At 32.7% G+C, this 14,397-nt stretch overlaps 1 protein-coding gene across 1 annotated transcript; it reads right to left on the bottom strand.

Annotated features, from left to right (window-relative positions):
• Positions 1 to 13,079: 13,079 nt before the first annotated feature.
• LOC113688893 (disease resistance protein RGA5) lies at positions 13,080 to 13,978 on the bottom strand. The gene is made up of 3 exons (XM_027206713.2): positions 13,825 to 13,978; positions 13,557 to 13,728; positions 13,080 to 13,409 (listed from the first exon to the last, which is right to left on the bottom strand). Exons 1-3 carry the CDS (start codon positions 13,828 to 13,830, stop codon positions 13,147 to 13,149), a joined length of 441 nt encoding a protein of 146 aa, XP_027062514.1. The 5' UTR covers positions 13,831 to 13,978; the 3' UTR covers positions 13,080 to 13,146.
• Positions 13,979 to 14,397: the final 419 nt, after the last annotated feature.

Below are 14,397 nucleotides of genomic sequence, written 5' to 3'. Positions count from 1 at the left end.
ATTTATAGACCCTTTGCTTAGATGATGACAGCTTCAGAAGATACAAAGAAACATCACTAAATAAGATGACCCACAATGACGATATCGTGCCAACTACCTGCCCTTGGCATTAATTAAAGATTGGTGGGGTGTGAGGTCAATGATTAAATTTTAGCTTCCCGATTACCATATTAAATAGCGCTGCTTAAAAAATTTAGAAGAATGTGTAGTGTATTCGTCTGATTCGATAGTGATTCAATCTCTTTCGGATTATCGTTAGATCTCCTCAGATTCGTCCCCTCTCCTAATATAGAATAGAATAGAACAGATTATATAACAATTATTATTTAAAAAAAAAAAAAAGACAATACCGTGCCGTTGACGGTCAATGATCAGTTCCATAGACACAACAAAGGTCATCTTCAGTGCTATCACCTAGAAGGTGGAACGTGGGACGATATGCACCAAGTAGACTGAAAACACGACTTGGTATTCGGGTGGGGCTGGTCTCATCAGAAACTCGTCCAGAATTTTGTGACGACTGAGTAAACCTTCCTTATTGAATAGAATTTGATGCTAGTTAAGTTGTTGAAATTGGCTTTTACATTATAGAACTTGAGATCCAGTAGTGAGTATTTGAGCAAATCAAGTTACTTGAACTCAAGTCAATCCGAATTAGGCGAAAGGTCGGTTGGGATAGCAAATATAGCAGGTTGTAAATCAATTTCAAACTCGCTGAAGAAGTGAAAATGAATTAGAAGACTATCGTGTTATGCCAAATATGATCATTTGTACTCCGCAGCAGGATGTGAAGAGTTGTTTCATAGCAAGAGTATGTCGTTTTCGAGGGGTTTGGGACTCAATCAGAGAGAGTTGAAGAAGAACCTTATACCCAAAAGGGTAAAAACGGGGGGAAGCATCAAGAAGAGGGCGCAATATGTGAAAATTTGTTGAATCATCAATCTCCTCCAACAACAGATCTGAGATTCATAATACGAGTGAATAAGCGATAGTACTTTGTTCTTGTTTGGATTGCCATTTATTTTCAAAAAAGCTTTACCTCATTTATGAATATATTTTTCAATCACCTTTTTACTTCACGTACATCAAATCGTTATAATATATATATATATATATTTTTTGCAAAAATTTCAAAAAATAGCAGTCCAAATGGGCAGTTTTAATTTTTTTATACAAAAAAATTTAAAATTAGATATACACGACGGACTCTTAATTATCAGTTACCTTGTTTCTTTCTGAAGATTAGAGCCAAAAAACCAAAAAAAAAAAAAACACTACTTTAAAATTAATAAATGGCTTTTAGTTGGGGCCAATATTCAACAAAAAGTTGTGTCATTTTTTTTCAAACAAGGATAAGTTGAATCCATTAGTTGGAAAATTCTCACACCCTTGAGTAGCCTTCAACTTTAGCCGGGTCCTTTCTCCTAAACGCGTCAACTTTGTGTGTGAACAGTGAACGCGTGAACGCGTGAAATTCAGGAGCAGCCCTCCAATGGAAACAAATTTGACTAGCTGTAGGTTGAGGGATTCAACATTTATTAATGGGTAAATTATATTTTACCCCCCTGTGGTTTACCCTTTTTTTACATAACCCCACTATGGTTTCAAAAGCTATACATAACCCCCTCATGGTTTGAATTAAAGTGTCAAAGTAAAGGAAATAGTCACTCGTAACGGAACTTCTAAAAATGTCGAAATTACCCTTATAAATACATGACACATTAACCCCCTATGATTTTTATATTTTATCATATAACCCCCTTATGGTTTAATACTTTACCATATAACCCCCTTATGATTTTCAAAATATACACATAACCCCCCTTGGTTAATACATAAATTTCAACATTGCATAAGGGTATTTTTGACATTTTAGGTGACGCCGTTACGAGTGACTATTTCCGTTACTTTGACACTTTAATCCAAACCATAAGGGGGTTATGTATAGCTTTTGAAACCATAGGGGGATTATGTGAAAAAACGCTAAACCACAGGGGGGTAAAGTGAAATTTTCCCTTTATTAATTAATGTCTTGAATGTTCTGGCCACAAAAGAACTATTGCAGAGAAAAAAAAAAAAAAAGCGAAACAATTGAAATAAACATGAGTTCAAGTTCAATCCCAGAAATTTGTCTAACAAGAACACCGCAGGAAATTGAACCCGGGTTTGTTTGGATTGTGAATTATTAGAGATATTTTTACTGTAACACTTTTTATGATATGATGTATGTGAGATAAAAAGGTAATTGGGAAGGTAAAAAGGTGTATTGAAAATTGTAATGATGATGTAAGCAAATAAATTTTGAGAAATAAAGTTCAATCCAAACAAAGCCGTTTCTTAATCCAGGCACAAAACAGAAGGACCGATTTTGCAAAGCTATATGATTATTGTCTCACCTTTCATTCATTGGAATCAGATAAAATATGCCGTGAACCCTATATCATTAATGTATCATTAGGTCGTGTTGTGTGTATGACACTTATCAAAAGTTCTAATTTCATTTCCTTATGTTTGGAAAATATGTGAACTGATGACTACTTTGATGTAGGAACACTAACACCCATAGGACTGCTTTCATTAGAACGTGAAAGTTATAGGGTAGCCAAAAACCAATCGGACAGCTAGCGAGAATGGACTATGGCGAGGCCCACCTCTTGGAACAACGTATCCTTAACTACAGATCTTCTTTGAGTCGCCGAGAAGTCCTTGCGTCTACGACTTTAGATTTGACACATCACTTCATCATTTAAATTTAAAATATTCAAATTTTAATATATTTCAGATACATTGAATAATAAAAAATAAAATATCTGAATTAATTAAGTGATAGTAAATTTTTAAAGCAAAATTTGCTTTAAAAAATAAATAATAAATTATTCACTCTTCACTGAATATGATGTAATATACACTCAACTGTATCAGATTTAATAATTCAACAATTCAAAGGACTCAGACTCTAGATTTCATATTTCAGTTTTTAAATTCCAATTTTATCAAGAGCATTTTAATTATAGATCAACGTGGCGTGGTATCACAGAATAGTACTAAAACAGTAGTACTCCCTCCCTTTTTTTATAGCTGACGTTTAAGGTTTTGCACACCAATTAAGAAAAGTTTTTCATTGTTTAAATCTATACACTACTTTTCTTTTGTACCCTCATTAATTATCCAATTCACCCATGTTTTCTCTCACTAGAGTATTAAATGGTGCTGTTTTACTAGGCCAAAAGCAATGCAAACTAACTCCCACCAATTATGAAAAGAGAGATAAAAGGGTAAAATTATGAAAAAATAATTAATGCTGCATGGGGATAATAAAACGACAGATAAAAGTATTTAAGAGCAAATTTCTTATACGTCAATTATAAAAAATGGGAGGGAGTAATAATTTTCCTCGTGATCATAAATCAGCGTGGTGAAGACGGTCTCTCTCGTCTTTTACTGGAGCATGGTATTCAATGTGCAGTCTCTGAAAATCATTCCTAGATTCCTCGAAAGATTTTGCGAGGTCCACTTAAGTCCCTTAATCACTGTTTGAGCTTTTGATGAATTTGCACAATTATTTAGAAGAATCCATAATGCATGCATTGTCTAATGTGATGAATTTTAGCGCCAGCTGAGCTGAGCTGATTGATTGACCAGTTTTGTCGTTTAGGTAGTATTTATTGGAAACGTTTATGGTAGGAACCTGCCTATGGTAAGAATGCCGGCAGAGAGCGACACGTGTTGGGGGCAAAATGGTCCAAACGGAGAGGTTAAATTGTTGGAGAGCGCGTGTATAGGGAATCAAGTAGAAGCGTGTACGGATGGAAGCAAACAGCAGACTGACTTCCATACTATGTTATTGCAAGTCTTTCCTTTGTACCAAATATTTGGTGACCCCACTTCTTCTCCATAGCGTCTGAAGTAAGCTTCAACTTTGGCTTTCCATTATTGAAGTTCGGCTTCCACTGTGGACCCGAATACCGGATGACACAATGTAACTACATTCATTTTATATTCATTTTTACATTACATATGCATGTCATTCTTTTTAGTGGTTGCACCTTATATTCGTGAACTATCTGCAGAAAAAAAATAAAATTTTAGATTATACTAAATTTGTTATACCAAATATGTTATTCTTATTATTGTATTATTTGTTACGCCACTTTTCTCATTTTGTTAGGTCTACATTAATGCAAATTTAATTCTTATTATGTCTCGTGTATCAGAAAATACATATTATCTTATTGACGTTGATACGTCCAATAGGTAATCAAATTGATGCTAAAATTTTAGAATGAATAAGTTGCTTTTGCATAACGGTTGTAAAGATTTCTTGAGACTTTATGAATTATTCTTCTTGTGTTTGCAAAAACAATTGCAGAAGATTTTTTGTAGTGGAAACGAAGTTAAAACTTGCTATAAGTTACTTTCCTGTATTTCAATTTTATCCTAAAGGGTAATTTGCTGTTCAACCTAATTTTATTCCAATTTTATCCAACTAGTAAATTAACTTATGAAAAATAGTGAAGTGGATAATTTATGGAGGCAAGCCGTAAATAGTGGGTGGTTAACTGTAAAACGCCTTTATGTTTATTTTATTTCGATAAATAAATTTGTTTTTGAGAAAATGGGTACTCTTTCCTTATAATGCAGGAAAGCCATAAACAGCGACTGTTTTATTAGAAAACGGGCTTATTTTCTTTTTTTTTTCGAAAAGAAAATTTGTTTTTGGAAAAATGAGTGTTAAAATAAATTTTCTTTTAATCCGATCAATAAATTTTATCTAGACATCCATACAAAAATTTATTTATCGGATAAAATAAAAATAAACCTGTTTTTTAATACAACACTAGCTCTTTATGGCTTTCCGCCATTATAAGAATAGAGTACACATTTTTCCATAAAAAAAATTTATGGATAAAATAAAATTCTGCATAAACCCATTTTCCAATAAAACACTACCTCTTTATGACTTTCCTCCATTATAAGAACACAGTGCCCGTTTTTCTCATAAAAAATTTTATTTATCGGATCAAATAAAAATAAACCCGTTTTTCAATAAAACACTAGCTCTTTATGACTTTTTTCCATTATAAGAACAGCGTACCCATTTTTCTATAAATAAAACATTTTATTTATCGGCTAAACTAAAAATAAACACATTTTTCTATAAAATACTAGCTCTTCCTGACTTTCCTCCATTATAAGAATAGAGTACCCATTTTTGCATACAAAAATTTTATTTATCGGATAAAATAAAAATAGATCCTTTTTTAATAAAACACTAGCCCTTTAAGACATTCCTCCATTATAAGAACAGAGTACCCATTTTTCATAAACTAATTTATTTATTTGATAAAATAAAAATAAATCTATTTTTCAAAATAAGCACCAGCTACTTATACCTTTCCTCCATAAATTATCTATTTTCTTAAGTTAATTTATTAGTTGGATATAATCAGAAAAAAATTAGGTTCAACAGAAAATTACCCTTTACGATAAGATTGAAATACAGGAAAGTAACCTATAGCAAGTTTTAACTCTATTTCCAATACAAAAAATCTTCTGAAATTCTTTTTGCAAACGCAAGACACCTAATTCATAAAGTCTCAAGAAACCTTTACAACCGTTATGCAAAAGCAACTTATTCATTCTAAATTTTTACCATCAATTTGATTATCTGTTGCACGTATCCACCTGAATAGGATATTATGTATTTTCTGGGACACGAGACATAATAACAATTACACTTGTATTAATGTAGACCCAACAAAATGAGAGAAATAGCGTAACAATTAATACACTAATAAGAATAACAGAGTTGGTATAACAAAATTAGTATAGTCCAGAATTTTTTTTTCTGCAGATAGTTCATGAATATGAGATTGAACCACTAAAAAAAAGACATCTATATCTATTTATATATATATAAATTTGAGAAAAAATTTTTAGCAACAAGCCTTCACACGTCTTCCCACTACCAATTCTATTTTTCTAGCATTTCACATTTAATTTAATTTATAAAATATATTTCTCTTAACTTCCACATCTACTCTTCACATTTGAAACTGTTAGTTACTTTTTAAAATCATTTCATTTCAAATTGTTGGTTAATGTGCATGTTATCTTATTTGTACTTCAACCTATCACGTTTTCGATTACCTTGCGTTATTTATGATTCTACTCCAATTAAAACTTCTATAAGACCATAACAAGAGATAACAAATATGACATCCTTTCATGCTTTCTTATTAATTTAAATAAGTAAGATTATTTACACTATATTTTTGTTATTCACACTTCAATAATCATTTTGATCATGTAGTTTTCATTAATTAGACTATATGATAAAACAAATGGTGGAATTACAAATAATAAAAAATGGAGTGCAAATAACATTTTTCTAAATAAGAAGTGCCTTCCATGCCTTTCTAATTTAAATAAGTAAGAAGTGGCTCCACTTATATAGGAATTTGGTTTGAAATTTATTAGTGGGAAGGTAAATAAAGAGAAAACATTACCAAACTTAGTAAAAGTAAAAAAGTAAATAATAATATTTTATCTTTTAACTTAGTAATCCTAAGTAAAATAGCAAAATTATACAGAAAACAAAAGGAAATAATGTCGTGGATTTAAAAAATAAAGAATGGTACCATTCATGAAATCTAAATTATGAAATCACTAAATAAAAAAAAAGTACTACTGGCCTTTTATTTTTTTGATAAATATGATAATAACAACACCAATTCTACCAAAATTTTTAAAAAAGTAACATTATAGTTTAAGAAAAAAATATAGAACATTCGACCCTAAAATACTACTTAATTTGTATATATCTAACCCAAATTTGACCCTGATTAGATTTGAATAAGAATGTAAAACCCAAACGCTAAGGATAACTTTTAGTATCATTAATTATTTTATGTATTCTTATTACCATCTTCATATGTAAGTATGTATTTGCTATGTTAAATAAAAGTTATCTTTAATTAGTTGGCAATATCTAGGCAGACAATTGAAATTATATGAATACAATAGTCTTTCAAAACAATTGACTATTGTATTCATATAATAGGCAATATTCGAACCTGTGCTTTTACCTTGCAGCCGCGGACAACATGTTAACGTTGCATCTCCACGTGCGATTCCACGGCTTAACGTCTCCGTTTGCAATCCATCCACCTGCAACACGTGTCGGCCTCTGGAGGCCTTCCTACCATAGACACGGTCAACGGTTCCTACCATAAAGGTATCCAGTATTTATTACTACCATTTGCAGACGAGTGATTATCCTCCCTTGGCTTCCACAAGTCGTCTCTTCTGGGATCAAGAAAAGGTCAACTTTGAAGGGTAATTAAATACCAAGGCACGTACTTCTCAGGGATGGACAGGTCCACCTCGTGATCTTGTCCAAGGAAAATCGCGTATCCTCGGACCGTCGTCTGGATTGCCAAGAAGCCGTTTGGTTTATAGAAAATTTTTTTTTTTTTTTTATAAAGTGCACATTTTATCGTCAAATTCAAGATAACCCTTAGCGCAATAACCGCAGGACTGGTACATCAAAATGTGACATTGAGAGGGTGACCAAAAACCAAAAATATCAGGATTGGAAGAGGCCCACCCCATGAAATTGTCCACCGAAGGAAAAAAGAGGCGTATCCATAGCCAAGAAGCCATTTGGATAAGTATGAGGTGCTGTCACGAGTTGCTTTGCTGTGTATTTATATATTTAAAAAAAAAGTGCTATTAAATATTAAAAGTAGTTTTAAAATGCTTGATAATTTAAGTAATCCAATTTTTGGAAAAATTTAAAAACACTTTTGCTAGGTGTGATTCTTTACAACTTACGTAAGCCCTTACGGGTCTAATTCTAATAGATCAAATCAACTTCGTACGTAGCGCTAATAATTTTCCATGCTATCACAAAGCAGCGTGGTCAAGACAAGACGGGAATACCACTCTTTCGTCTTTTACCACAGCATAATTGTGAAGTTCATTTTCTTTGAAAGTTATATTTTTCCGACGTTTTTCTATGTGAATTCCAGTTTAATAAGAGAAGTAGACCCGTTAAACGATTTTATATAGTGGACACTAAGTCTCACTCTCTGAGTATTTGATTGGCTGCATAATTATTTAGAAGAATCAAGAATGCCATGCATGTCTAATGTGATGAATCTACCGCCCGGCCAATGATGATTGATCAGTTTTCTTGTGTACGTACCTACTTTTTTATTATATATAATAAAGAGGGGATGATGGCAGAGTTTTTTTTTTTTGGGCATGAAAGATAATAATTATAGATTGAAGCAATATTGAGCATCAGCTACAAGCCCCTAGCATCCTGTTCTAATAAATTACAAATGGCCATGGCATTGGTTGTCATGCCCTGTATACTGTGTAGGCATCTTCATCGATTTATTAGAAATTTAGAGCAAAGGTTTTAGAGTCGAGTTCTCCCATTTATACAAAAAAAAAAAAAATTTTACCAGAACAAAGGGTCTATTTACTACTACGAGTTATGCTAATAGTTACAAGAAAATGAAATTTGGCTGCGCGAATAGTTGAGATCGAATCGACTTTACCATCTGATCGTATATAAATTTCAATTTTTATTTATACATATATACATTCCATTTTTTTATGTACACTAATTCAATTTTATGATGTCCAATTATTTGTTTCATGAGGATTTTAGTCCACAAATGATTGACTGTTGTCATAATTTCCTACACTCGGTCGCAAGCTACAACAAAGAGGGTGTGTGGTTGCAGCCTAACTTTGCCATCGTCTTTAAACAGTCTCCTTGGCTTCCCATGTATCGTCTCTTCTGGAATAGGGGCCAAACCTGTTCTTCCCTTCCATTAATAATTTCCTTCCTCACTTAATATCAACGAAGTATTTTTTTTTAGCTAAATAAATTTATGAAATATTATATGCTGAATACTTGAAATAGCGCAGATAATTAACCCTTGGCGTCGTCGTTACCATCATACTCGCAAGGACTGAGTCATCAAGATGTGAACTTTGTAATCATCAATAAGGTGTAATTTAGGGCTGCAAACGAGTCGAGCCGAGTCGAGTTTTGAGCTAATCGAGTCGAGTCTCGACTAAATTTTACCAAGCTCGAGCTCGACGAGCCGGCAAATTTCGAGTTCGAGCTCGACTCAAATCAAGTCGAGCCGAGCTCGAGCTCGAGGTCGAAAAAAAATAAATAATAAATATTTTATTTAAAAAAAAATAAAAAAATAATATTTTTTTCTTAATAAATATAAAATATTAAGGACATATACGTAATTTTACTATGAAAATAAAAAATAAAAAAAAATATATATAATATACATAATTTTATTATTAAATAAAAATAAAAATAAAAAATATATATATATACCCAAGCTCGCGAGTCGGCTCGCGAGCTAACGTGCTTAATATTCTGAGCTCGAGCTCGAGCTCGACTCGAGCTTGACTCGCTCGATTCGTTTGCAGCCCTAGTGTAATTAGATACCAACGCATGCATTTAATTACCAGCAAATGGATAGGTCTTTGTCCAAGGAAAAACATGATGTATCCTCGGACCTTGTTTTGAGTTGCCAAGTTGTCGTTTGGCTAATTTCCACTGCTACATCAACGAACACACTGAGAATATTATTATTATTCTATGTGACAGAGCAGCGTGGTGGAGACACATTAATTCATCTTTTATTAAAGAATAATATTCAACGTAAAGTGTTTGATTTTTCTTTTCACCATGTGAATTGAAGTTTAGTAAAAAAAAAAAAAAAAAAGTAGATTTTTATAGCGAAGACCACCATTCATGTTTCTACTTTCTGGTCTCTCTTTTGAGTCATTCATGCACGTCAAAGTCAATGGTTGGCCAAGTTTTCTCGTTTGAGTATTTACTTTATGGCAATGGCAATGGTTGTTAGAATGCGTATCTCCTCCTCGTATCCTCTGATCATCTTAGATCATATATTGAGAATAATTCTATGATATTCCTCGTATCGTTGTTATATATATATTTTTTTGGTCTTTAATGTTATCATCAAATTTATAGTTTTGTTAGATATGTTGTATCGTTTGATTTTCAGATCTATATGATTTGATGTATTTAGTCCCTGTTTGATAACTCAATTAAATACTTAAATTTAATATATTCAGATTTTAACATATTCAATCCGTTTGATAACAAAAAACGCTGAATTTTCTAGACAAAACTTGTTCATAAAATTAAGTGATAAACTATTCATTTATCACTGAATGTGATATGTACTCAAACGTATTCGATTTAACACTTAACAATTCAATAAATTAATGAATTCAAACTTCAAACTTCAGTTTTATCAAACGCACTCTCAGTGCCATTAGTGTAGACATTAGAATGAAAATTCTCATTCTTTATTGACAAAAAAAAAAAAAAACACTTTAACCTAACAAAGGATCTCCTTGCCTTCCTTCCGTATAACAAATCGTTATGCTTGCGTGGTTGATTTATGGATTGGTTACGCTCAAATTTGTGGTTCAACTATCAAACTTTCCAATCAAGGAGATGCTGTCAACCATCAAATTTATGAGATCCTATCTACTTTTTCACCACTCTTATGGGTCCGAAACGATTAATTCTTTGTGCTGCAAAATGTTAATCAAGTCTAATTCCGGGGAGAGAGAGAGAGAGAGGGGGGGGGGGGGCCTGAATAGGACTATTCGATAATTCGAAGACCAAGACTTTAGGGATTTATTGCAGCCAAAACAACGATTAGGACTAGTGATTGCGATTTGAGATTGTAGTCTTATAGAATCATCTGTCCTGGCCCTGAGTAGTGAGTAGTGAGTAGGAGTACCCCAAGGGACAAGCCAAGAACGGAGACTTCCTTCCCTCATTTGACTTGGAAGAATTGCTGTCCTTTTGGAAAATGAATGCGCACATGTTATTTAATTTGTGTACTCTTCAAATTCAAATGAAATTCAATGGAAATTGTCATCAAATTTATTTTCCCCTTTTTTTTTTTTTTTTACTTGAAGGGGAGTGTCCGGAATTGAAAAAATGCGCCGCCGACTCTAATGGGAAAGCGTCGACTGATTAATTAGCCATAGTCATAGGTATGACTGATTAATTAGCCATAGTCGAGACTGAGATTACTAAAATTGTTACCCTACTTTTTATTTTATTTTATTTTAAACTAGTCTAAGATTCTTGATAGAAGTAGGAATATTGACTTAAGCTCCCGTCAGAAACTAATAATCCCTTGGGATAATTTCAGAAACCTCCAAACTAATAATCCCTTGGGATAATTTCAGAAACCTCAAGGGAGGTTTCTGACAATTTCACTCAGCTCCCCTCAAATTTAAAAAATTACACGTACCTCCATTGGTACAGTAAAATATCTATAATGCCCTTCACTTTGTAGAAAATTTTAAATTTAAGGCGATAAATTTACAAAATCCAAAAAAAATCTATTTTTCTGCTTCTTGTCTATTTTCACTCTTCTCTTTTTTTGGTTAATATAACATCTTTTTATTATCTTCAATTTTGTGGATATTAGCAAGTTGCAATTATAAAATCAACCGAGGGAGTAGATTATGCGTCAAATTAGAAGGAAATGAAGATACTCGCAGTGATAAAGAAACAAATAATGAAATTGATGATTGAAATAGGAAGAAGAACTAAAGATGTTGAATTTATCATATTTTCTTTGTTGTCAATATTTTTTTTTTATAAAATGTCAATAATTACATAAATATTTCTTTCATTGGATTAGAAATTTTTTATTATGATTTTATTGTGGAGGTAGAATTTATTCTCTATTTTTGAGATATTAGTATTTTTAAGGCCATAGGAGGCTTATAATAGCGGTTCTAAATCAAATTAACTTATATTGAAAAGGTATTTGAGCATTGATATTTAATTTTGGGGTATAAAATTGGTTGTCAATGGGGTTGTGGACGTGTGTGTGTGTGTGACTATTTTTTTTTTTTTTTTACGTAGCAAGTATTGATACTGTACATGTAATTTGGGATCCTTTGGACGGCTATTTGGTTTTAAAACTTATGTTTGGATAGTTGCTAGAAATTAGATTTATTGATTTGTGCAAAGCGTTGAAGAAAATAATTGAGTATACTATATTTTTCTTAGTTTAAAGGGCAATTTAGGAATTTTGTGAGAAAATCTATATTGTTGGACCTATATTATTACTAAAAAATAACAATAGGGGAGGTATATGTAATTTTTAAAACTTGAGAGAAGCTCTCTGTAATTGTTAAAAACTTCAAGGGGGTTTGTGAAATTATCCCTAATCCCTTAGAAACAAAGAAGAAAATCAATAATCATGACGGGTGGCCTCAACTTTTTCATATGTGATGCCACTGATCATGTAAGCATATGCGGTCTAAGTGACGAAATACAAAGCTTAAGAAATCGTGTTCTGTGGTTCGTTGATTCTAGGAAAAGAATCAGTAAAAAATTAAAAAAAGCTTTCACCTGTTTCTTTTCCTAGAATCAATGAACCTTGGAATACAAATCTTTTATTCTTTTGTATTCCGTCACACTTAAAGATCTTATATGCTTACATGATCACTGACATCGCATATAAAATAGATGAAGGGGGAAGGAAGGGAAGACGGAGGAGGAAGGATGGGGAGGAGAGAGGAGGACGTGGTGATCGGTGGTGGTGGGTGGTGTTATTTTCAATTTTTAGAAAATATAAAAAATTTAAAAATACTTTAAAATACACATTTAAAAATACTCTTAAAAACACCATAAACTCATCTATGATAAAAGTTTTTCGCATTTACCGTTACAGTAAAATTTTTTAAAAACACCCCAAAAAACTCTTAATTAATACTGAACCTACGTTATACAATGGCTCCCCTTGTAGGGCCCTCCTTAATTTCTCCCTTCCATGCATGATTTCTACCAAACAACGAATCTTTCTTGAAAATTATTTTCTTTTATTTTACCTCAAAGTAGGACAAAACAATAACATTCTTTTTATTTATTATTTTTTGGTTACAGACGTACATACATATATCTAATCTCTCTCATGCAAATTGAGAAAACCATATATATATATATATATATATATATATATATCCATCTATTGCTTATAACATTCTAGTACAAGTAATTGCATATTCAAGTCTATCAAAATCTTCATCTATTGGCACTCACATGATGCTGCAATTGCACCCGGGGTTATCTGCAAGCTCAACAACTTGGAAACTAGGAACACCACCATAAACATGATGAGTTGTGGTCTCAACTTTTTCACTTTCTTTCTTTTCACTATATGATGAATCAACACTCACAATATTAGCAATTCCCAAATGCCTTCGGAGCAACGTAGCCAACTTCACAGGATCAAAATCATCATCTCCTGAAACCACAAGCTGGTTCTTCTCCTCCCCATCTAAAGCTATCGATGCAACTCCTACACAAAAAACACGCTTTCAAAGAGCATGCCTAACGATTTTACGCCACAAGTTTTACTTTTACGTTGTTACATGGACCCAAAAATGTGTATTTAGAAACGAGACGGATGAGAAAAATAGGCCATAAATTTCTGTAATTAAATTACCTCGGGTTCGTGCTACGATTTGCATGGCCTTGATTTTGTTTTTGGCTGCTGAGGGCTGCAGCTGGTTCCAGAGCAACTCGCAGGGCATCATAGCTTTCATTACCTGGATTAACATGTCCACGGCTTTGGGGCGAGACTTCTCTCCATGCAAGGACACTTTAATTACCACTTTCTGCCACAAAAGAATGATTAGTGTTGTAATAGTAATAAGGAAAATACACAGGAAGTTGGGAAGAATAATATTTCTTGAATATCATCAATTTGACACCTTCATCCTGTACTTTTGGGGTGGCGCAAATAAGGTACGTAACAGAATGTGCAGGTTGCAGGTGATCCTCCTTTGTTATACTTTTGGGATCTGACAAGTTTAGATGCTACAAAGCATTAATCCTATAGCTATACTACTCTATATATAGCATGGATGGTTGTTGGAACCTGGAACCAGGGTGTAATTTCATATCTGACAATAAAGTGTTTGGAAGCAGGAATTTTGATGTCTGACTATTCAATTGAATTGTGCCAATTTTTTATTTTTATTTTTATTTTTCACTTGGCTGGCTACTAAGGTATTAATTGTCAGTCATCAGTCAAGTTGGACAATGAGAGGCACAACTCATTCAATGATACTGAATTAATTTATTTATATGGTTAGCCTCAGCCCAAATGTTTAAAATGAATACTTAAAATTTTGAAATAATCGTATGGTTTCTAATAGAAAAAACGATGATAGTATTTATCACCATTTTTCATCCCCAAGGCAACACCTCCAAAACGGCGGATGATGTGTATTTATTTCCTTGCGCATCTTAGAGAGCTCCTATTACTTTATATTTTTGTTCCA

Source organism: Coffea arabica, chromosome 5c (genome assembly GCF_036785885.1).
Source record: "Coffea arabica cultivar ET-39 chromosome 5c, Coffea Arabica ET-39 HiFi, whole genome shotgun sequence".
Taxonomy (NCBI): domain Eukaryota; kingdom Viridiplantae; phylum Streptophyta; class Magnoliopsida; order Gentianales; family Rubiaceae; genus Coffea; species Coffea arabica.
This window is presented reverse-complemented; position numbering and strand designations above follow the sequence as displayed.